This window comes from Natator depressus, chromosome 1 (genome assembly GCF_965152275.1).
Source record: "Natator depressus isolate rNatDep1 chromosome 1, rNatDep2.hap1, whole genome shotgun sequence".
NCBI lineage: Eukaryota > Metazoa > Chordata > Testudines > Cheloniidae > Natator > Natator depressus.
The window spans coordinates 48,893,851-48,919,267 of NC_134234.1; the positions used below are offsets into that span (position 1 = coordinate 48,893,851).

The window sequence follows — 25,417 nt, forward strand, 5'->3', positions numbered from 1 at the left end:
TATGCCAGGGAGGAATTTAGCCCAGTCAGTAAATCTTGGGCAGGCAAAGGAAAATGTGTAATGTAAGGTCTAATATTTTCTGATCATAAAGAAATTACAGAAAGTATTTTTAAACTTCTCTTAGGAATTCCAGTAGTTCTTTCCTTTATACCAATAATGTCTGCAAGTTATTCTGTGACAGAATAAAAAAGTTAACAATAAAAGGGATATATTGAGATAATTATATTTCATTGGGCTCTTCTATTACCTTCCATCATTTTTCTCCCTAATGCAATTCTGATTTGCTGGATCATTTCCTTTGTCAAAGCTGCATATCACTTCAGTGGAATATCATTCCAATAAGAGAAATCAGAGGCCCAGAACAATAATGCACACAATCAATCAAAAGGAAACATTCAACAGCTGATGGCTGAGTTAGGGACAGCTCTTCTGTAGCTAAAATCTTTCTACACAGCATTCCAGCTTTTTGCCCTGATGAGTGGGCCAAGAACCAACCATTAAGGTTTCAAAGGGCGGGTGCATTTAAGAGGGTTTTCTGTTTATCGGTTGTGTATGAGCAGAGTTAAGGCTGTTTTTGGAATGTCCAATTTACACACACACATTTATTTGAGGCGCTGCATGAACAGGGAGGATATATGAATATGGATCTACCTTCCATTCGTAGTTCATTTCCATACTTTTAAATATTTAGATTTTTTTAAAAAATGGTAGCATTTTTTGGTCTACAAATGTTCCAACTTTAAATGTTATCTCGTAACCTTAACTTAAAGGTATTAGTATTTTTTCTACTAAATAGCTGGCTCATCAAACTCAAAGAAAATGAGATATCCACCATTCTCCAAACAGCATGGCAAAAGCAGGAGAAAAAACAATTGGGTTATATCTGCATTATTTTGAGAGCAGCTATTTTCAGGCACCTGTCCTAAGGAATGAACAATATTTATGTTCTGATACATGGGTTCTGCAAGACTGTTGCTCAAATGTCATTGAGAAAAAGATCAGTATGCTCTAAGCGCATAGTTTTAAATGCACTTTGAGAAATAAAATATTACAGCCTGTATGTAGATGACATAGTATACTTAGTGTATAAATGTTAAGGAGAAAGCTATATAAGACCAGATCTTTCTAATAACAGAAACTCCTTGTGGAGAAGTCAGAGGCTAGAAGGTTGCCTTTAGAAAGTTTACCTTAGAACTACAAAGTCTCTGCCAGGATGGGGTGCCATGCTGTTCAATACATACTGGTAGATTTCTGTTTGCTTATCCAGAGTTTCTACGACCTTCCATTGCAAGAAGTCCTCATCCCAAAGGTGACGTTCTCTTACAACTCGATTCAGTACAAATGATGGAGGCGCTTCAACTTCCACTGAAGCTTTCCAAAGCCTGAGTGGGTTGCCATCCCCAACCTTCAGTAAACAATAAAGAAAAAATGGAAATGCTGGATCTATGAATATGTTCTCGGTGTGGACTGATTAAAGAATTTCCGGTGAGGACTCAGAGCTCAAGTTTAAGATGAAGTTTCACAGCATTTATATTTACAGGCATGTTCAATATTATTTGTTTATATAGAAATATACATGTGCTGACACTTAACAGAAAAATGAGACAGTAGGTTAAATTCTGTTCTCGCAACAACGTAAATCTGGATTAACTCCTCCAATGGCACTGGCATTACTCTCTTTATACTGGTGGGACTGAGATGCCAATTTGGCCCAAAGTTCCTACCTCAAAGATATTAAGTAGAACGTGGGATTTTTCCTGAAGAGGTCATAGAATGTTTGAAAAATAGCTGGTAAGAGGGGCTGAAGAAAGGGTAGGTGATATACAATATGATTAGAATAAGACTGATTTCTTGGCCCAGTACCCGAAACTCTGATTGCCCTGAAAGAGTCCCATGTTCAATCTGAAACACTTGGGCAATCTGAGGTGATGCTGTGCACAGAGGATTAGCCCTTTTGGCTAATCCGTGGAGTTGCATTAATAAGAGTTTTCAAGACTAATTGACATGGTGACTCATTCTTGTGTCTGGATGGATAAAGGTTGTTCTTTCTGGGGCCCCAAAAGTAGTAAAATAGCTTTTATAGCAAAAAATCTGCTCTTAGCCCTTGGGTTCTGTTATTTGATACAGCTCTGTAGTGCGGAGAAAACCACAGAGAGCCCAAGATCATAGAAAGGTAGGGCTGGAAGTGACAGCCCCAGTGCTGTGGCAGGATCAAATAAACCTAGACCATCCCTGACCAGTGTTTATCCAGCCTGTTTCAAAAACCTCCAATGATGCGGATTCCACAATTTCCCTTGGAAGCCTACTCCAAAGCTTAACTACCCTTATATTTAGAAAGGTTTTCCTAATATCTACCCTAAATCTCTCTTGCTGCAGATTAAGCCCATTACTTCTTTTTCTACCTTCAGTGGAGATGGAGAACAGTTGATCACAGTACTTTTTATAAAAAGAACAGGAGTACTTGTGGCACCTTAGAGACTAACAAATTTATTAGAGCGTAATCTTTGTGGGCTACAGCCCAGTTCATTGGATGCATAGAATGGAACATATAGTAAGAAGAGAGATATATATATACACACACACACACACACACACACACACAGAGAAGGTGGAAGTTGCCATACAAACTGTAAGAGGCTAATTAATTAAGATGAGCTATTATCAGTAGGAGAAAAAAACTTTTGTAGTGATAATCAAGATGGCCCATTTAGACAGTTGACAATAAGGTGTGAGGATACTTAACATAGGGAAATAGATTCACATATGAATGTATATATATATATCTTCTTACTATATGTTCCATTCTATGCATCAGATGAAGTGGGCTGTAGCTCACGAAAGCTCATGTTCTAATAAATTTGTTAGTCTCTAAGGTGCCAGAAGTTCTCCTGTTCTTTTTGCGGATACAGTCTCACACGGCTGTACTCTGAAATCTGTCCTTTTTATAACAGCCCTTAACAGCTCCCCCCTCCCAGCCTTCTTTTCTCACAGCTAAACATGCACTCTTTTAACTTTTCCTCATAGGTCAGGTTTTTTCAACTATTTATCATTTTGGTTGCTCTCCTCAGGATTCTCTCCAATTTGTTGACATACTTCCTAATGTGTGGCACCCCATATCAGACACAGTGCTCCAGATGAGACCTCACCAGGGCCAAGTAGAGTGGGACAATTACCTTCTATGTCTTACATACAACACTCATTTTAATATAGCCAAGAATGATATTAACCTTTTTTGCATCTGCATCACATTGTTGATTCACATTCAATTTGTGATCTACTATAACCCCAGTCCTTTTCAGCAGTAGTACCACCTACTCAGTCATTCCCCATTTTGTAGTTGTGCATTTGTCTTTACTGAATTTCATTTTGTTGATTTCAGACCAATTCTCCTATTTCTCAAGGTAATCTTGAATTCTAATTCTGTCCTCCAAAAGTTCTTGCAACCCCTGCCAGCTTGGTGTCATCTGCAAATTTTAAAAGCATACTGTCCACTCCGCTATCCAAGTCATTAATGAAAATATTGAATAGTACTAGACCTAGGCCTGACTCCCTGCAGGACCCCACTAGATACGCCCTCCCAGTCTGACAGCAAATCATTGTTAATCACTCTTTGAGTCTTTCAACCCGTTGTGCACCCACCTTATAGTAATTTCAGCTAGACCATATTTCCCTAGTTTGCTTATAAGAACATCATGTGGGACTGTATCAAAAGCCTCACTAAAATCAAAGATATACCATGTCATGCTTCCCCCCAATCCACTAAGCCAGTAACCCTGCAAAAGAAGGAAATTAAGTTGGTTTGGTATGATTTGTTCTTGACAAATCCATGCTGGCTATTCCTAACAACCCTATTTTCCTTAGGATGCTTACAAATTGATTGTTAGGCTGACTGGTCTATAATTCTCTAGGTCCTCTTTGTTCCCTCTTTTAGAGACAGGTACTATGTTTAACCTTCTCAAGTCTTCTTGGACTTTGCCCAGGAGTTCTCAAAGATAATTGCTAATAAGAACATAAGAATGGCCATACTGGGTCATATCAAAGGTCCATCAAGCCCAGTATCCTGTCCTCTGACAGTGGCCAATGGCAGGTGTCCCAAAGGGAATGAACAGACAGGTTATCATCAAGTGATCCATGCCCTGTCACCCAATCCCAGCTTCTGGCAAACAGAGGCTAGGGACACCATTTCTGCCCATCCTGGCTAATAGCCATTGATGGACCTATCTTCCATGAATCTATCTAGCTCCCTTTTGAACCCCGTTATGGTATTGGCCTTCACAACACCTTCTGGCAAAGGAGTTTCAGAGGTTGGCAGTGCGTTACGTGAACAAATACTTTCTCGTGTTTGTTTTAAACCTGCTACTTACTAATTTCATTTGGTGGCACCTTGTTCTAGTATTATGAGAAGGAGTAAATAACACTTCCTTATTTACTTTCTCTATACAACTCATGATTTTATAGACCTCTATCATATCCCCCCTTAGTCGCCTCTTTTCCAAGCTGAAAAGTCCCAGTTTTATTAATCTTATTAATCCCCCATATTTGGGGATATGGGATAGCACAGTGGTTTGAGCATTGACCTGCTAAACCCAGGGTTGTGAGTTCAATCTTTGAGGGGGCCACTTAGGGATTGGGGGCAAAAATTGGGGATTGGTTCTGCTTTATCTTTTTTGATTTAGTTGGGGATTGGTCCTGCTTTGAGCAGGGGGTTGGACTAGATGACCTCCTGAGGTCCCTTCCAACCCTGATATTCTATGATTCTATGATTCTCCTTATATGGAAGCCGTTCTATACCCCTAATCATTTTTGTTGCCATTTTCTGAACCTTTTCCAATATATCTTTTTTGAGATGGGGCGACCACATCTGCATGCAGTATTCAAGATGTGGGTGTACCAGGGATTTATAAAGGGGCAATATGATATTTTCTGTCTTATTATCTATCCCTTTCTTGATGATTCCCAACATTCTGTTCACTTTTTTGACTGCTGCAGCACACTGAGTGGATGATTTCAGAAAACTAGCCACAATGACTCCAAAATCTCTTCCTTGAGTGGTAACAGCTAATTTAGACCCCATCATTGTATATGTATAGTTAGGATTATGTTTTCCAATGTGCATTAAATTTCATCTGCCATTTTGTTGCCCAGTCACCCAGTTTTGTGAGATCCTTTTGTAGCTCTTCGCAGTCTGCCTGGGACTTAATGATCTTCAGTAGTTTTGTATCATCTGCAAATTTTGCCACCTCACTGTTTACCCCTTTTTCCAGATCATTTATAAATATGTTAAATAGGACTGGGCCCAGTACAGATCCCTGGGGGACACCACTATTTACCTCTCTCCAATCGGAAAACTGACGATTTATTCGTACCCTTTGTTTCCTATCTTTTAACCAGTTACCAATCCATGAGAGATTACCTTCCCTCTTATCCCATGACTGCTAATTTTGCTTAAGAGCCTTTAGTTAGGGACCTTGTCAAAGGCTTTCTGAAAATCTAAATACACTATATCCACCGGATCTCCTTTGTCCGAATGCTTGTTGACCCCCTCAAAGAATTCTAGTAGATTGGTGAGGCATGATTTCCCTTTACAAAAACCATGTTGACTATTTCCCAACAAATTATGTTCATTTATGTGTCTGACAATTTTGTTCTTTATGATAGTTTCAACCAATTTGCCCGGTACTGAAGTGAGGCTTACTGGCCTGTAGTTGCCAGGGTCACCTCTGGAGCCCTTTTTAAAAATTGGCGTCACATTAGCTATCCTCCAATCATTTGGTACAGAAGCTGATTTAAATGATAGGTTACAGATAACAGTTAGTAGTCCTGCAATTTCACATTTGAGTTCCTTCAGAACTCTTGGGTGAATTCCTTCTTGATTCCAAGATTGCTTCAGCTCATTTCTGAAGTGTCCTATAATGAATTTCATCAGGCCCTACCAACTTGAATATGCCTATCTTATCTATATATTCTTTAACCTGTTTTTCCCTATTTTGGCTTGCATTCCTTCCCCTTTGTTAATATTAACTTCCCCTTGTTGTAATGGGGAAAGCCTCCATCTGAATAGAGTGGTGATAAAATTATCCTAAAATCATAGATATAACATTTTCACAACAACTGTGCAGGACTACCCTGGTAGAACAGGCAGCAAGCTATACTGTATCTACATTAACAAAGTATTCCACCCCCCACCTTCCAAATCTCATCAAGCTTTAGCAAACCTCTCTACTGTGTTCCAGTAACCTGTTTGCAGGACGAGAAGGAGAAGGCCAGGAATGTTACCCATCCCCTTCTTAAACAACTCACTCAAGTAATACAATCTATTTTTCCTTCTTTTCTTCTATCTTTTCATGGTTTGCTTTATCACTTCCTCTGCCTGTTGGTTTGAGACCTTACTATGGCTTCTGTGTGCCCACTTCGAGGAATATCATACAAAGATCACTGCCATGTTACATTTCTATTAACTATTTATTTATATAGTAATTTTTAACAGGATTTTTCCCCCCTAAAGAATATTGTTTACCTGCCTGTAGAAGATTTAAAAAATAGTAAAGGCATTTATTCAGCCATGTAATGAACCAGTGGGTCCTATGGGTAGATTAGATTTTTTTAAAATTTGTTTTGTTTTTTACTTCTTCCACATCTCTTGAAATTACCTTTTTGTAGGCGAGTTCTGTGTTCTCTATGCTAGAACAGGTGACCCATCCTTTGAATTTCTCTTTTGCTTCTTTCTGAAGGTTCTGCATCAGACTTTCAAGGTACATTTGGTAATTTCCTCCTTCTTCATCCATTTGCTTTCCTAGTTCCTCCACTGTTGGACAATGCACTTCAGCCTCCACATAGGAATTCCGAGATTGGGTTGCCATCTCATGGGGGACCTGTTTCAAAGAAAGCAGGTAAAACTTAGAGGTAGAGACTTGTTTTGAGAACTGCCCTTTAAGAGAAGCATTCTCCAGCGTAATGTATTATCCTGCACACAAGCACAATGAATCTATGAAAGCAGATACCCACTGCTATCTGTGCCTACTGTTAATCATGAGATATCAAGATATGAAAATGAAATAGCCAATGTGTCTGTGTACCACAGCTCTCTACTGGATGGAATCAGACTGTTCAATTGTATGTCAAAAGCCCTTTAGTGCTAATAACGATTCTCCTTTAGCTCAAGACGACTAGTATGTACTTTTGGAGCAGGAGGATACAAGTTCTATCCCTGAAATGGCAAGTGCCAGCGCATGTAGTTCAGTAATCACTGTGTAGTCCTAGGCAACTACAGCTTTGTTACACTACATACAGAACAAAGTATGTAAGCTCCCTTTTGGATTTTTTTTAAAGTAAGATACTAAAAACATATAACTAATTAAATGTTAAAACAACAAATTTTGATATAAAGTAAAATTTGTTAACCCAGAATTTTGGGCTGCAAACTCCCCAAGGATAATAAACCAATGGTGCTAATACCTGCATCTCTGAAAAGGTAGAAGGAGACAGTCATAAAGAAATGAGAAATAAACTTCAGCTGGAACAAGCTTATAAATAAGTTAGGAACCATCGCCCTCTAAGCTAAAATGAGAGCGGAAATGTAAGTCTAAACTGTAAATATTTCAAAGGCTGCTCTATTATGTACTGTGGTCTCCATGAATAATGCTGAGTCTTCCACTCACCTCAAAAAGTTTGTTGCATTCTATTATCATGTGTGCAAGTCCCTGAGTAGCTGCCAGGTTTTCACTGAGGTCCTTCTGATCTGGCTTTCCTGTTGCATATTTTTTCTGTATTACTCTGTAATTGAATTCAGTGTCTCAGGTATCATCTTTTTAATATGGAAGTAAACATAATGGCACAATATTCTCCTGGCCACAGAGAAAATCCTTTTACATTTACATTTCTCAGAGATCATTCAGACCACACAACACCTTTTTTTGATTCCAAAGGAGAAAAGTGTTTACCTAAAAAGTGTTTAACTCAAGCCAAAGTTAAAAGCAGGAATGTTTAAAGATGCTATATATTGCATATGATACATTGTTCAACAGACCCTCAACAAATATGCCCAGTATTCTACCCTGTCATCATTTAAAATGCTTGGCAAGGGACTGGCTACAAGGAGACTTTTCCAGACCCATATACCTGAACAGATTCAAAATATGGTCATAGTAATATCTTTGGCAGGGATGGGAAGGGAATGCAGAGGGGACATTTAGATGGGCCACCAATGTTTGGATGGATCTAAGCCCTGTTTAATCTATATTCACCATGTTATGAACCACAGGAACATGGCCTGAAATGAGCTCCATTTTCCAGTTAGCAGAATGCTACTCAAGTATACACAAAGCGAGTCATTGGCAGAGCTGGGATTAGAACACAAGCATTCCATGCTTATCTCTCCTTTCCATGATGCCTCTTTTAATAATGATTTGGGTGAAGTTTAGGGTTGCACAGGATTTAAGCCACAACACACCCATTGACTTTGACAGGAATTGTGTGCCTGCAACCTTGTACCATGCACTGAAAATGTGCTTGTTAAAAGCCCTGCCCTATCTTCTGTGGGCCTATCTTCTGCACAGTGAAGTCAATGGCAAAAGTCCAATTGATTCCAATGGCAACAGAATCAGGCTCGGTGCCTTCAAAAGCCAAAACTACCCCTACAAAACATACTTAGGCCCACTGAATTTACAGATGAAAATGGGCATTTACTTGTGCAAGAATTAAATGACTTTCTCTATATATGTAAATGCCCCTTTGGCTCTGTAATGCTTTCTCAAAGAATGCATGCTCAAATCTTGAGGTGCAATATTCAACAGTCACCTTTGAAAATTTGACCCCAAATGTTGGTCTAAACATCAAAAGCATCATTTTGTTTCATGCTAATAAAATATTATTTAAGTTTTAAACTCCAGCCCTTTCTGTAAAAGATAAGGGGACAGCCAAGACAGTTACTTACCTTGGTGAGCTTTCCTTCTTTAATATATTAAGGTGGAAAAGGGAAGGGGCCAGACACACAGCAACATTCATCGGAGTCATTTGATTCTCTTCTACAGAGGAAACGTCACTCAGGAAACACAACAGAGTCTGCAAAACCTCCCTGTTTTCGTCTGACATCAACATGATGGCTGCCTGCACAGCCAGAAGTCTCTGCTCTTTGGGAACATCTGAGGAAAATCAAGTGTCATTCAGTGGGATTAATCATAACATCTTGTAAAGACACTGGAACATGATAAAGTGAACACAGGAACCTGGACTGTGGGGACTACTTTTTTTGGAGAGGGAAAACACCTTTTAAATGTCAGACTATGAAAACCTGAGCTTTTCTTTCTTACATATTCTGAGCTTGCTTGATCTTACTCTTCCATGTTTTGGAAAGTGAATACCTACCTGTACTAAAGAGGACTGAGTCCAAACTTTTAAGCTCTATTATATTTTTTTATCTTTCCATAGTGCATAGCCTGTCTGGCCTATTTTACTACCCTTCTCTGTCCCTGAGGAGACAGTTCTCTAAGAAGGAGATCATACTTCATTTAGAGTTTATGATGTGAGAACAGTACTTCGTGCCATAGCATTAAATGCTATTTTCTATGATTTTTCTGCCCTTGGGAGAGCAATTCAAAAAGCATTAGGAACGCTTGGGAAAATGCTTGCGTCTTATGTCCTGAACCTAGGAAGAATTTAATGAAAGTAGTAATGGATATGCTTATATAGCATCTTGGACAGAATCATTTCTAAAGCTTCCATAAGTTTCCTCAGGTTGGAACTCCTCTGGGTGTTTAATACATTATATATAACCCTATAAAAGAAGAGCAAAGCCTGAGTTACCATTGATGCAACAGTGAGCTATTAAGTTCTGTCTCTTAGCTCATGCAAGCACTTTATCCTAAAAGGTTTCAGACAAAAAATGGCAAATTGATATAGTACAACTCTGACTTTCTAGAGGTGGCAAGGGACACAGGAAACCTTCAGAAAACTCAGAGGAATTTTTGGTAAGTCTGTGCAATGAAGAACACAATACAACCCTGAGGGACTTCACTTCAGTTAACTGGGAGTTTTGGTTAAGCAGAGTAACATAAACCACTGCTATGCCAAGTATAGGGTAACTGAGCACAATCTGAACTGTGATATGCTCATCCCCTTGCAATCACAGAAATCAACCATTCTGGATATATCAACTCAGCTCCTCAAGTGTCCCAGCTCCTCAAGTTCTTGTCAGTATGTCATGGGGAAAAGAATCCTTCCCAACCCCAATTTTGGTGATTAAGTAAACTACATGCATATAAACACAAATTCCCAAAGTTAAGTATCTATCTAACCCAGGGGTGGGCAAACTTTTTGGCCTGAGGGCCACATCTGGGTATGGAAATTGTATGGTGGGTCATGAATGCTCACGGAATTGGGGGTTGGGGTGCAGGAGGGGGTGAGGGCTCTGGCTGGAGGTGCGGGCTCTGGGGTGGGGCCAGAAACGAGGAGTTCAGGGTGTTGGAGAGGGCTCCGGGCTGGGAGTTGGGATGTGGAAAGGATGAGGGCTCTGACTGGAGGTGTGGGCTCGGGTGAGGCCAGGGATGAGGGGTTTGGAGTATGAGAAGGGGCTCCGGATTGAGGCAGGGGTATGGGCTCTGGGCTAGGATGAGGGGTTTGGGGTGCAGGAGGGGCCTCCAGGCTGGGGCAGGGGGTTGGGTGCGGGGGAGGGGGCTCCAGGCTGGGGGGTTCGGAGTATGCTGGGAGTTCAAGGGGCGGTGGTGAGGGCTCCAGCTGGGGGTGCAGACTCTGGGCTTGGGATGAGGGGTTTGGGGTGCAGGAGGGTTCTCCGGGCTGGGATTGAGGGGTTTGGAGGGCGGGAGGAGGATCAGGGCTGGGGCAGAGGGTTGGGGTCCAGGAGGGGGGCAGGGGGGGTAAGCTCCAGACGGCACTTACCTCAAGCAGCTCCCAGCGGCAGCAGCATGTCTCCCCTCTGGCTCCTATGTGGAGGTGTGGCCAGGTGGCTCTGCCCGCTGCCCCGTCTGCAGGTGCCACCCCTGCAGCTCCCATTGGCCAGGGTTCCCAGCCAATGGGAGTTACAGAGCCAGCGCTTGGGGTGGGGGCAGCACGCAGAGCCCCCTGGCTGCCCCTATGTGTAGGAGCTGGAGAAGGACATGCCTATGCTTCCGGGAGCTGCGCAGAGCTACAGCATGTGCAGAGTGGGGCAAGCCCCGAACCCCGCTCCCCAATGGGAGCACGAGAGCCAGATTAAAAGGTATGATGGGCCACACGCGGCCCGTGGGCCATAGTTTGCCCACCCCTGATCTAACCCCAGACTTTATGAGCTACCGCAGGTACTCAAGTAACTGTTCATTTTTATTTATTTTTTTGATCAAGAAAGGTTGGTTTGTCCAGTCCTACCTGAAGCAGAGAAATATAAATGTTGTTGAATGTATGGAAGAAAAAATCCTACCTGTTTTTAATCTAAACTTTGTTTCTCAATATGTAGGAAAGCCCACCTGTTTCCCTGTTACTGCTTTGTTTTAAACAAATCCATATGGAAGTCCTTGTGAGCTCCTTAAAGTTACTCACACAGTGCAAAGAAATCCTTCCTAGAGCCATTTCTTCTTCTCCCAGCAGTACAGGCTTAAGCTCTTTAGCCTTACTATGCCCTGGAATTAATTTATTCCCTATATATACTGTACATGGAGGCTTTACTATCATTTTCTCAAATGACATTTTATAACCACAAGAATATGGTAAAAGGCTGATCCATAAAGTGGAATATCACAACTTCCTTCTTTAAATCTTTTCTCTATGTGCTGTACTAGAGTATTATGGGACCAGCTTTAGTTATAAATAAAATACATCTGACTTCCCCAAAACAGAAGCTCCTACAAGGCCTAGCAACATCCTAAAAGGAGATTTTTTTTTTATTGGTTTTGTAGTTTTATATGAGTTTCCACACTCTGAAACCATATGTGCTTTTTAGAGACGTGGGCATTCAGACGTGACAGTTGACTGGCCTTCCCTCCTGTGTTAACACAGGAGCATTCCCAGTTTTCATCAAACAATGGCTATAACACATACTTTTATTAAAAGGTCACTGTGAGAACATAAAATATGGCCCTGGAATTAGATATATCCTCTACTTAGCCTGCTATTTTGATGATGCAAGTAATTATGGGAGCAATTTTATTGGTGCAAATAATTACAGGTGCTTTTTATAAAGGCTATGAAATGTGCCTGAAGTTCAGTGTGACCCTGCAGCTTCTGGGTATGAAAGCAGAGAGAGGAAGTATGGGTCAACGATTAGGTCACTAGTCTAGGACTAGTGAGACTCAGATTCAATTCACTGCTCCCCACGGACTTCCTGTGTGACCTTGGTCTCACTGTGTTTCACTTTGTCTCTCTCCGTCTCAGCCCCTCACCTGTGAAACAGGGATAACAGTATTTCCATGCCTCATAGGGGTGTTGTGAGGATAAATACATTAAAAATTGTGCGGTGCTCAGATACTATGCTAATGGAAGGAGGGGGGGCATACGGGTACCTTAGATAGACTTCTGAAAACTGGGCTCATACGGTATTTTAAAATGGTTTCTCTCTTATCAGTATCACCTGAAATTCTGACAACAGAACATTTTAAGTTGTTAATTTACTTTTCACTATTTCCACTGTTTGTTTACTTTTGACTCCCCCCCTAATTTGGACAATTAGACTAGAATGGTCAGTTTCACTTTCTGGCTCACATGCACTGGTATCTTTCTGATATGTTTGAGGTTCAGACATTGCTGAGGAATGAAACTAAAAGAAAAATCCCTTAAGGTTTTCTTCCCCTATTAGCTCTCTTAACAGGACTTAAGTTTGGGATCTAAACTACGGGACTAGAGTACATATAAATGTTAGTAGATATAATGAAAATGCAAACCCTCAAAAGCTATATCCTCATGAAAATTCATTTCATATTAATGTTCTCATTTTTAAGGCCAAGCCGCCATCCTCTCCACATTCAAAAGACTTTTACCAAGATGAAGTGAGTTAGTACTTTTTAAAAAAAAGATGATATTATAATATAATCTGTTTCAGGTATTTCCTCCTCTGGCTTTCCCTGTGCATCTCATCTTCTTTGGGTGCTTCTTTTTGATTGGAAGGCTGTGATTTTCAAAGCTGCATGTGGGATTTGGACACCCAATTTCCATGACAGTTACGGGAACTGCATGCCCAAATTCCATTAGGTAGCTTTGAAAATCTCAGCCAAAGCCTCTAGTAGCAGGGACTGTCTTTATTTTGTGCTGTGTACAGCACCAATCACATTTTGCTTGATCCAAAGCATTTGAAGTTAACTGAATGAATCAGGCCCACGGTTGACACTTCAGTAACATTCAGAATAACCATCATTTTACTTACATTGATAGATATGGAGAAAGGTTTCTCCTAGCTTACTGGTGAGAAGAGGTTCTGGCAAGTCCCTGAAAAACTGCTTTACCATATCTGCCACATCGTAGGCTGATTGGTCTTCATAGCTGACGTTCTCAGGGGAGCTCTCATTCATCTGACGCAGGGCCTGGATTCGGGACTTCACTCCTGATTTTCGAAACAGACCCACCTAAACCAGGAGACACGTTGGGTTGGTTAAAAAGCCATTTCTTTCAAGTATTTCTTACAAGAGGCTTTGCTTACCGAGAAAGTTGTGTTATTTGTTTTACTATTGTAGATAACAAGATTTCATGCAACTGCTAGATTCTTACATTAATGGAAATGCCAGTAGACTTGTTCACAAGAGAAATCATAAATAGCTACATACTCTTGCTGTGGGACTATAACACCTAATAATTCTTCCCTATTATACCAAATCACACACCAAAAGGTCAGAATGTATGTGGGTATGATAGTGCCTAAAAATTGTGAGCCAGTTCCTTAGCTGGCGTAAATGGGCAGAACTAGTTGACTTTAATGGAGATATACTGATTTACCCCTGCTGAGAATCTGGCTTATAATGTCTATTTGGAAGATTAACAAAATGCTAGGATCTTCAGCTAAGTAATATATTACATGTCAAGAGACTGGGACATCCTGGTAGGAGTAACACCCAGATGCTAAATCTATTTTTCCCCTTCCTGTTCTCTGCTCCCCGAAGTTTCCTAAAATTCCACTGAAAAAACTAGCAGTTACAAAGCAGAGGCCACGGAGGGATTATCTGTGTAGAGACTAAGGGTACTTCTTCACTACCTGCCAGATCGGCGGGTAGTGATCGATCTACTGGGGATCGATTTATCGCGTCTCGTGTAGACGTGATAAATCGATCCCAGAATTGATGCCTGTACTCCACCTCGGCAGGAGGAGTAAGCGGAGTTGATGGGGGAGCCGCCACGGTCGACTCACTGCCGTGAGGATGGCCAGGTAAGTCGAACTAAGATACTTCGACTTCAGCTATGTGAATAGCATAGCTGAAGTTGCGTATCTTAGTTCGAAATCCCCAGAGTAGCCCAGGCCCAAGATACATTTTTATCTTGTTTGCTTTCTATTCTGAAGGAAGTGGTGATTCTTAAAATGAGCCCTGTTAGTGCCTTCACAGCAGTGTTGTCCTTTTACAGTAGTTCTCGGAAGTGGAATTCCCCTGAGGTGAATTCCTGAGCATGAACCACATATTTATTCCCAAGTGAGTTTCTGTTGTTCCATTTGGGAAGTATTCCTGTTGTTTTTCTTCAGTTTATAGGAGAAGAGGTGAAATACTGAGAAAATCTATAAAAAGAATAAACTGGGCATATTTTGGGCTTTAAATTATAAAGCTTGCTTCCTCATTGCCTGTTGTGTATAGCTAGATTTTGTTTTGTTAACTTGGAGTCAAGGTTACTGGACAGCATATCCCACCCACCAACTCCAACCATGAAAGGAACTAAATATGCAGTTCAGTCATGCAACATCTTTTGCTTAATTTTGCAGCCTCCATTCCAAGACCCATGTAGCTCCATCCTCATCCTGAACAATTAATGGATGCTCTTGAAGTCCTTCCATGTTCAATGGTCATATACTGAAATGTTTTGATGATTAATATAGAGATGATGTGGCTTTCGTAAATTAAACTGTACGTAGTTCTGTGCATGCTGTGTATTAGTTTGTAAGTGGAATACAGTGTCAGGTTGCAAATAGTGGTTTTGAGATTTTTCTGTTATGTCTAGGAAAAGTTATATAAGTGAGTTATGTCTGTGATGTTTGCAATCTGAATTTATATGTAGAAATTACAGAACTGAAATCTGCATTGTGTGCACATTGGTGGATTATGTTTATATTCAGAGGTAAAGCTGCCCTTAGATCTGACAGTGAAATACAAGGAAGCATCTGGCTCTTCTCATCTGGATTGTCCATCATTTCTTCTCTCCCTTTTGAATGCTCACCCAGCCTGGTATATTGAATGTACTAGACTCATGGCCACGATTGTTTTTGTTCAAAGTATAAAGCTCTGCAGCGTGCCGGACAAATGTGAAGCAAAACCTCTGTGTTTGGGGCAAAGGCTCCTTGCTGGCATAAACAACCTTTAAAAATTCACAGCTACTCTAGAACCGGAGGTCAGACATCAAATATCATCAAAACAATCTCCTGTTGCCTGACATCCAGTTACTGCTAATCTCTACTATTGTGTAATGATGTTACTCCTATTTCCCTTTCTTTGGAAAAATGCTCAATTCATCAAGAGAGGGTAGTTCTTGGTTTCATAAAAGCAGGTGTTTCAGGCTCTCTTCAGTATTAGAGATAAAAGAGAAGGAGGACTTGTGGCACCTTAGAGACTAACAAATTTTTGAGCATAAGCTTTCGTGAACCTTGTTAGTCTCTAAGGTGCCACAAGTACTCCTTTTCTTTTTGCGAATACAGACTAACACGGCTGCTACTCTGAAACCAGTATTAGAGATGTATCCTGTAACTACAAGGGGTCTATAAACACACAGACACCAATGGATTTACACCAGAGATTAATTTATCCCACTCTCTTTATTTTCTTCATGTGCTGTGGATAGTCTATTCTGCAAGTGCACAGTTGATGTAGGATAGAAATAAAAGCTCAGCCAACAAAGAAAGATACAGACACTTCTCATTGTCAGGGTTGTATCTGAATAACCATTTTCAATCCTTAATGGCCTGGATTTCCTTACTTCATCTCAAAACAGTCACAACTATCCCAAGTGCCCATAGCCATACTTTACAATTATATAAACAACTGCAACTCTGTTAAATACGTGCAGTGGCAGACCCAGAAGCGCAGGGCTCTAGGCTGGCTCCCTACACGCACAATGAAATACCTCTAATAAGCCATTGTACAGGGAGGTGCTGGAAGCTGCTTAGGTCTCTAACGAATCCAATGGCCAAGCATTAGCTGATTCTGAATTAGATGGGATAAGGAGAGGAGGTGTCAAGTGCAGAAGCTGAATTAACAGAACATTTGAAATCCTATATCTGGGTTTGCGTGAAAGTCTCTGCACAAATATGTTTTTAAATGTTCACAGTCTGGAAGCACTTTGACGTTAAACCTTCCCTCTACCTTTACCTTTTATTTAATATTTCCTCAATTCTACCATTAGGAGAGTGGAGCTGGCTTTCTCCTATTGCTCGGACACCTTCCAGTGGCCTCTTGAAGCAGAAACTTGAACGTGTCATAAGAGATGCTGTTCCTGGCTGGCTGGATTCTCTCTGTTGCGTTTTCTTTTTCTGGTCTCTGTCCTGTTTTCCTTTGTTTTCTACTTTCTTCCACTGTTAACTCCTCATTCTCCCAATTGTCTCTGTTGTTCTATTTTGCTCTCTGTTCCCTTTCCCTTCCCTTCCCTCTGTTCTCCTTTTCGCTCTCCTATACATATTTCCATTCCCCCAACTCCACTACTTAATCCAGCCCTGCTTCACCTCCTTGCTCTCTGCTCCCCAATTCTTTCACTCTCACCAGATACCATGGTGATGGGCACTGAATGAGAACTTAGCTACAGAGAGTTGTGGTATGATTTCCTCCCTGCCCCTAGTTATCTTCCTATTTCTGCCCACAGTGCCGAAACTCTCATTAGGCCATTCCCACAGCATCAGATCCACTCCTGCAGCAAGCACAATGTCACAAGCAGAACAAGAAGCAGAAACTCTGGTAAATTCAGAAGTGGGCCTTGGGGCGTGTGGGAAACATGCTGCTCCAATGTTAAAATTGGGCAAGCATTGTTGCAATGCAGAACAAAACATCAACTTGCTGTCTGAGCTCTCTGGACACAATATATGCTGTGAGCATGTATCATAGAATCACAGATGATTAGGGTTGGAAGAGACCTCAGGAGGTCATCTAGTCCAACCCCCTGCTATGTATGTACATATACATAGAGCTCTGTCTTTAGGGGAGGAACAATAAAGATATAATAGCTATGTCCCTTGGATAGTGAGTTAATACAGCAACAAAATGGGTGTTAGTAATATGTCAGTCATTGTCCAGTGCTACCATAACCTGCAAAGTGCTCTAGAATGGTGTGGCGTTGATGTGGGCTGGCAAAGTAAAATGTTTATACAGTAAAACCATTTCAACTGGCTTGATGCATAGCCTGACTATGGAAAAATCCTTTGAAATTTAGCCAGGAATGTAAAGTCCATACCTGATCTAGACAATTGCTGCGTAAGTAGCGCAGTGCTTGTTGCATGCTCTGTGGAAGGGGTTGTCCCGTCCTCTGGACATGAACTATCAAAGGCACACCAAAGACATTCTTGTCCTTGTAGTCAGGAACTTTCATCCTCTTCATGAACTTTGGTACAGACCTGGAATTCACACCATTAGCATTAAACTGTGAGAGTACTTACATGATCCTGCTGGCTAACATTGCTGAGGGAAGCCAGTAACTCTGACGGCAGCTGAATAACTGATAAAGACAGCTGAATAAAAGTTTCCTTTCTAATACATGATATATGAATCCTTTAAAGTCTGCACATGCTATGGTCTTCTTGAAAGCCTTTACCAGCAGATTGCCTGTGGCTGTATGCTTGCCTTCAAAATGTCTGGCATGGACGGGCATGAGCAGCACAACAAAACATAGTGGAAGATGTATCTGAAAGAGTGCAAGTTCATTTCTTTAATGTGTCCAATGATTTCTATGATATCAGCTTTGTGATTTAGCATTTCTGTGGTCCAGTAATTTACAGTCATAAATTACAGAGAGAAATCATTATGTGGCAAATGCATCCCTGATGTAACTCAATTGATTTCTTGTCAAGTAGATTAACTAAACTTGGTGAACTTTCTTTCTCCTATAAATGATGGTGGAAAAGAGACCAAGAGGCCAGATTCCCTTTTGTGGGAATCTTTGCTTCAGTAGTGTTAAAACATGGATAAACATGGCTGGAGGTTTCAAATTTTGTGTGAGAAGGAGTTAATATTTGGATCTAAATGACCCACTGGAGGAGTATGGAAAACAACACCACAGCTACTTGTAATTCCAATTGTCTATAATGCTGAGCATGAAAACTTAGGCCCAGATCCAAAAAGGAACTCAAGTGTTGTGATGCTCAGCAACCTAACACCTAACTTTTAGCCACCTAGAAAATCACAGGAACACCAATGAGATCCACAAAGCCTAAGGCAGGTGCCTAGGCTCTCTGTGTAATGAATGGGGAGAGAGAAGTGCCTAAGAATGCAATCCACAAAAGCCAGCAGGTTACGTGGGGCGCCACCTAGATGCCAACCAGAGCACTGTGTTCTAAGCCCCCTCCCCCATAGATAGATGCTTAACTGTGGGTTGCAGGGAGACTCCGATCTCTGGTTGCAATAGCCAGGAATACTTCTCCTGGAGTCAGGAGGCTTAGGCACCTAAGTCATTCCTTGTGAGAATGAGCGAGGCAGGTGCCTAACTCCACGCAAAATGGCTGGAGGAGGAGGTGTCAAGTGACTAGAGCACTCTCCTGGGATGCGGGAAACCCCTGCTCAAATCTTTTCTCCCTGTAAGGAAGAGAGGGGAATTGAACCTGGGTAAGTGCTTTAACCACTGGGCTAAAGATTTTAAGGTGGGTGCTACCACAACCACATTCTCATCCTCCTCCAGACAGATTTGGAATGGGAACTGATCCAGTAGATGGCTTCTACTGCACTGGGCTCCATGGGTGAGATCCTTCGTGGATTGCTCTGCGGGTTAGACAGGCATACAGTGCCTAGAGTGAGATAGCAACATGCATGCTCTGAAGCAGAAACTTAGGCTTCAAAGGAGCTTTTGCAGCAAAAATTTAGGCACCGAGTAAGTTTACGCATCTACAGGGTTAAGCGGCAGCTGAGCAGGATTTTTGTGAATGGCAGTGGGGCCTAAAAATGGGACTTAGGTGCCTAAGTCTGGGTTTTAGACAGCTGAGTATCTCTGTGGATCTGGGCCTTACAGATCAATTATGTGATCATTGAAAATATTTGTCAGGGGAGAGAGCTCCTTTGCGCAAATCAGCAAGTTCCAGAAACTGCCGAGTTCTAATCACAGCTCTGATACAGAGTCTCCTCCTGTGGCCCTGAGTAAGTCCCTTAGGGCTAGATTCCCAAAGGAGAATTAGCCATTACAATGCCAAGCATTTCAGTGCCTAACTTTTAGGCACCCTGCCCCAGCTCTGAGTTAGGTGCCAAGGCTCCTTATAGAAGGCATGGGGAGAGTTAGGACCCTAAGACTGGGATTCACAAAAGCTAGCACGCTCAACAGGGAGTTCCCTAAACCAACCAATACCAGATGCTGACCAGAGGGGTATGTCCTAAACCCCATGCCGCTCAGAGAGTTAGTGTCTAACTCTGGGTTGGAGGGAGTCACCTATCTTTGCTTAGGATCAACAGCCATAAACCCTCTCCTGGAGGTTTCTTTCAAGAAAGGTGCCTAACTTGCTACAAAATGGCTGGAGGAACAGCCCTTAACCTTTAACCCATTAGGGCACTCAGCTGGGATGTGGGAGACTCTTCCCTCTGCCTGAGGGAATGAGATTTGAACAGGGGTTTCCTCACCTCTCTGCGGATGCCCTAACCATTGGACTATAGAATCATTCACTCCCCCACTGAATATTTATGTATTTGTACACTGTGGAACAGCTTCAACAGGAGAGATTGAGGAAGAGCCCTATATCAGGATCCCCCATAGCCCAGTGGCTAGCACACTTATTGGGAGAGGTGGGAGAACCAAATGCACAGCTCTTCTCCCCATCACGCAGAGTGGGGGAATAGACACAGAGTCTCCCACATCTCAGCTGAGTTCCCTGACCAGTGGGATACATTTTATAAAAGAGGCTGCCACCCCCCTGCCTCATGCTGTCTGTTTTGTGTGGCATTAGACAGGCCTTGAGAACACTATTGGATTGGGCCCCACAGCTGAGCTAGGCAGGGGAATGCCTAGTTGCAGCATCCCTGTAGGACCTGGGCACCTAGACTAAGGCAGCTGTGTGCATTTCCAGAGGCAGAAACTTAGGCAGCTAGGGGACTTTTAATGGTGGAAATTGAGATGCCAATGACCTTTAGGCTCCTCCAGGGTTAGCCAGCAGTTGAGCAGTGGTGCTGACATTTTGGTGTTCGGCACCTAAAGTGGGAGTTAAGTCCTTTTGTGACTTTAGCTTTCTCTCATCTCTCTTTCTCCATCTGTATCTTTGGAGATACCTTAATTATTTTGCCAAGCTCAGAGAGGCATTTGTGAGGATTAGTTAATGTTTGTAAAGTGCTTTGAAGGTGCAAAGCACTGTCTCACTGTGAAGTATTATTATTATCATTATTAGACTAATGTTTCTGCATATATGGGAGAATAATATTTTCTAGATGACTTCCACCTACCCTCTGCTAATTGCTCCTTTTTAATATAAAAAACAGCAAAAACAAACTTGTATACTTGATGTACAATCAACAGCTGCTTCTTTCAAACCACAACTTTAGTTTTAGAGAACCTTATTTTAAAATTTCCTCTTTGTAATTATTCACTCCTACTCTTCTTGTTTATTTTTCTAGTACTTGGCTGCTATTAGAGAGAGGGTGGGTGTCTAGTGGTTAGAGCAGGGAGGTGGATCAGACCTCTTGGGTTCTATTTCTGGCTTTGCCATTGACTCACTATATAACTATGGACTAAAATGCACTTTCTGATTCTCAGATGAAAGGGGCTAGGTTAGTGGAATGATAATAATATAATTGGGAGAAACAATTTCCTTCTAAATATATCTGTTTTGTGAGACACATAATGCACTTACCATGTCCAGCCATGTTTGTTTGACATGCAGTATTTTTCCATGATGGCAGTAAGGCGAAGTAAGGAAAATTTTTGCAGTAGATTCAGTTGGGCTGCTGACTGATTACTGAGCTGTAGCGATGCTGCGGAGTGGCTTGGGCCATGAGAGATCTGGAAACTATGCCAGCGTAATCGCCTTCAGCAAAAGAAAGGAGGAAAGGAAAATGAGGTTATACAGTACCACAATTAGGAAAAATGTGATGATATACAGTATTTGTCAGTGTAAAATCAGTGATTTCTTGTGAAAAGGACTGTTCTTGGAGACAGAGAATGCAGTGACTAGCTTCTGTGAGGCTCTAGGAAGCCTGATCCAAGGCCCTCTGAAGTTAATGGAAAGAATCCAACTGATTTTAACGAGCTTTGAATCTGACCCAAGATACTTCCTTTATATACCGACTCATTTTATATACTGACTATTGCAGATAACTCATTTGCATTTCCTTTGCATTTCTTCTTCAAGGTATGAACTTTGGCCCAAATTCTGCAAACACTTAGGCATGTGCTTAATATGTGAGTAGTCTCATGTGGAATTCAACACAGTAGTAAGCAATATGGCTGGTTGTAAGTAATTGAAGTGGTAAGCCCTTTGAACGCATATCTGGATCTGTATGTGTTTTTACCCATAGATCAAAATACATAGGGCCAAATTCTGCTCTTGGTTACAGCAGCATAAATCCAGAGTAATTCAAATGACTGATACCAGAATGTAAGCGATAGCATAAGAGTCCCTCAAAATAGTCTAAGTGCCAAGTTTCTTTCCTTTTGTGACCAGTTGTTTTAGTACACGGTGTTTAGTAAGCAGTTCCCAGGTATACATTCCATAGTCTGTAGGGAGTATGTGGGTATCTTTTCCTTTAAATTCACTTTCCTGCCTCCTGGAGCCTCTCCCACATGATATGTTTTAGTTAGTAACTGTATCCCCTGCTTTGTGGGTTGGACAAAGGCTGCCTAACTGAAGCCATGTCTGACAAAACCTCATGTGCTTGTGGGGTAACCAATGATGCTTTCATAGGCCGTGTACGGTGTCACTTAAATGCATCCGATGAAGTGGTTTGTAGCTCACGAAAGCTTATGCTCAAATAAATTGGTTAGTCTCTAAGGTGCCACAAGTACTCCTTTTCCTTTTGCGAATATAGACTAATACGGCTGCTACTCTGAAAAGTGTCACTTGAGTGAGTTTTCAGTGCTAAGAGAACTATACAGAAATGAAAGCAAAGGTAGGTGTGAGAGGGTGCTGTTTGGGTATAAATAAAACTCAAGTATCTCAAAGTTTGATTTTTTGTGTGGTGTCCAGTGCTGTAAAGAACAAACAGGAGATTTCAAAGATTTCTCATGTTAATTGTCAAAAACAAAATAAAAACAATGGCCCAGTGGAACCTTTGTGGGTGAGCACATGGAAGCGGTTGGCCTCGGAGCACAGAGTGCACAGCACCATGCCTGGCAGCCACACTCCCACTGCACATTCAGACACCCCCACCCCCAGCAGTGCAGCTTCACAAAGTCCCTTATTCAGGCCTGTGTCTTCAGGGCACAACTGAGCCTCTTCTCTCAAATTCACAAAATTCATTAATAATGCAAAATGATTTTCCAAACACTCGGTGTCACTCAGGGTGGTCCAGCCTTACATTTCCATTAACAAATACATTGGGTGTTAACCAACTATGAGGGGCTTTGGGGAAAACTGTAAATTCTACATAAGAGCACAGGGCCACTTTTTCAAAGCGGACTCTAATCTTGTGCATGAAAATTTGGTGCCTGCCTCTGTTTGCACAAACTGATGGGCACATTTTAGAGGCCAGTTTGAATATACATCCCATTGTGAATATGACACCATGTTTTTTTAACTAAAATACTTTGTGGAAGAAAGTGTGCACTGTAGTTTGCTCTATTACGATGACTCTGCACCTTTTTCATACCAGGGCCCCCTTCTCCTAGAAGTCACCTTTTTATCTAGCTGGGTCCCCCCTCCCAATTTAGCAATATGGGCAAGGAAGGGTGATCATGACCCTTTGACACCTGTTCACAATGCTCAGATAGTGTGCCCCTGTTTTATTATATCGTTTTTCACAACCTATCCCATTAATAATGAAAAACAGAAGGAATTATTTAAGGAATTATGCTACCAACCTGTTTGGTCTGGTGAGAGATGCCCCTACACCAGAGTCTCTCCTGTCCCTAATACCAGTGGTTTCTGATTCATTGAGAGATGTTCCATCTCTGTCCATATCACTGGGTGTAGTACGACCATCAGAAACAGAGTTCCCTTCAAAGTCTAATGTGATTTGGGTGGGCGACTGGAATGGCAGCGATGCAGATTCCCCAACCAATAAATCATTGCTTTGCAGCTCTGGCTGTAAATCCTTTGACCAGTGGTTTACAACCTCTTTAAGTCCATTGACATGCTGCAAAATGTCATCTAAATGAGGGAAAAGGTCATCTTTTTCCAAGTCCAAAAGGTCTCCAGTGCTGGCGTACAAGTGGGAACCTGGCACGTTGTCATAAATACTAACTCTACTTTCTTTAGGACAGCAAGCCATGAGTCTGGGCTCTTTAGGAGTAGAGCACTTCTGTTTGCCCAAAGAGATGCTGCCTGTCCTCCAGTTTACACTATTACTGTTGTCAGTAGGTGAGAGACTTTCAATGGAAAGTGCCTTTGGAAAAGTTCCAGGTTTGTGGTCCTTGGGAATATGCACAACCAGGTTCTCTTGGGAGTGAAATTCATTTTTACGGTTTTCGTCTACTTGTCTCAGGGCTGTTCCAGCAAGAACATCCAGGTCCTCCAGGTACATACCACCTCGCTTGTTTGTTTCATAACACTTGCGTTCCTTAAAACATGGCGTGCTCATGCCACTGCTGCTGTTTTCTGACTGACTACTGTCACTGCTGGACTTGGCAGAAAAGGAAAGTCCTCTTCTGGCTGCATCTTGGGTTAAGTTTTGGAGGTCTCCATTCACTATCTGCATATAGTGCATGTCCTTTAAGGATTTTGGCTCATGTTGAAGAATAGGTCCGCTTATCTCTAAGACACCCTTTAGTTTTCCGTGTGCACCTCTAGGTTTTAGCGTCTCCATGCGCTTTAGAAAGGTCTTGGCTCTCGTTCGTGTTGGTTTCTCATTCTTAAGGTTACAGGAGTACTCTGTGATCTCCTTTGGAATCTGGGAGAGGGTACAGCTGATGGGAGTGGTGTAATGTGTAAGTGTGTTTTCTATACTATGCTGTCCTGAGCAGTCACATATCTCCCTGATAGTGCTGTTGATACCAGACTGATGCCGACTGTCACTTCCCCCACTGCTCTCGCTGTGAATAGACGAGACCTCAGGCTCACTCAGATCAGTAAGGACGCTCTCACTGCTAGGGGTGTTTTTCATTTTAATGTCCCCTGAAGACTCATGTCTATCTGATCGGTGAAGCAAAGTGTCAATGTCGTCCACCCGAGACCATCTTCTGCTTGTCCTTTGGAATGTCCATTTATTACTGATGGCACAGAAGTCTTCTTCATCTGAGTCTTCACTCTGGAAAACAGCATGTTACACTTTGTTCAACACAGCACTTTTCTTTCTTTTTCTGATTACATTGTAACTGCTCATACAGTGAAAGCCATAGATGGCAACATGGCTCTAGAAGACTACAGTCTGTTCTTAGCATAATGGATATCATCAGCTCTTTTACTGCAGCCTTTCTCATTCCAGAGCAAAGACTCTGCAATTAACATGCTACCATAGAAGGAATAAGGCCCTGTTCCTGCCTTATAGAGCTCACGAGTGGACTATGTGCCCATGCAGGGCCTGTTGACTTCAGCAGGGCTTTGAGCAGGCACAAGCAGTCTGCTGCGCTCTGCGCAATGCAGGATTGCGGCCTAAGCAGTTTTTTAAGAATACGGGGGCAGGGGAGGGGCTTCCTCACAGCAGTGTTGGCTGGATAAATACATTAAAGATTATGAGGTTATGAGATGCTACAGTAATAAGTATGTGCATACCTCAAGCAAACTATCCCCCCATTATATTTTGTTTTGCTGTGAGAAGTAAACAGATATTTGCAATGGCAGCAGGAAAACCTAGTTAATCATCTGAATTAACCTGTAGGAAGATTAAGTCTTCAGTTAAATTTGTTCATTTATACACACATACCCTCTAGACAAAAACAAATATTTAGAGATAAAATACCAAGCACGATAAACTATGGCAACAATGTAGTAACTGAATAAAATAAAATAAAATAAAATAAAAATCATTAAAATAAAAAGATG

The 25,417-nt window shown here is 41.7% G+C and overlaps 1 protein-coding gene across 1 annotated transcript in view; it reads right to left on the minus strand.

Annotated features, from left to right (window-relative positions):
- STARD13 (StAR related lipid transfer domain containing 13) overlaps nucleotides 1–25,417 on the minus strand; it is a 493,232-nt gene that overhangs the window by 6,042 nt on the left and 461,773 nt on the right. Inside the window, exons 10-17 of the mRNA XM_074959491.1 lie at nucleotides 23,299–24,683; nucleotides 21,134–21,307; nucleotides 17,551–17,710; nucleotides 13,346–13,544; nucleotides 8,933–9,140; nucleotides 7,659–7,773; nucleotides 6,651–6,872; nucleotides 1,188–1,405 (exon numbers count right to left, since the gene is read on the minus strand). Coding sequence (XP_074815592.1) covers nucleotides 1,188–1,405; nucleotides 6,651–6,872; nucleotides 7,659–7,773; nucleotides 8,933–9,140; nucleotides 13,346–13,544; nucleotides 17,551–17,710; nucleotides 21,134–21,307; nucleotides 23,299–24,683 — 2,681 coding nt within the window. The remainder of the gene's footprint in view (nucleotides 1–1,187; nucleotides 1,406–6,650; nucleotides 6,873–7,658; nucleotides 7,774–8,932; nucleotides 9,141–13,345; nucleotides 13,545–17,550; nucleotides 17,711–21,133; nucleotides 21,308–23,298; nucleotides 24,684–25,417) is intronic.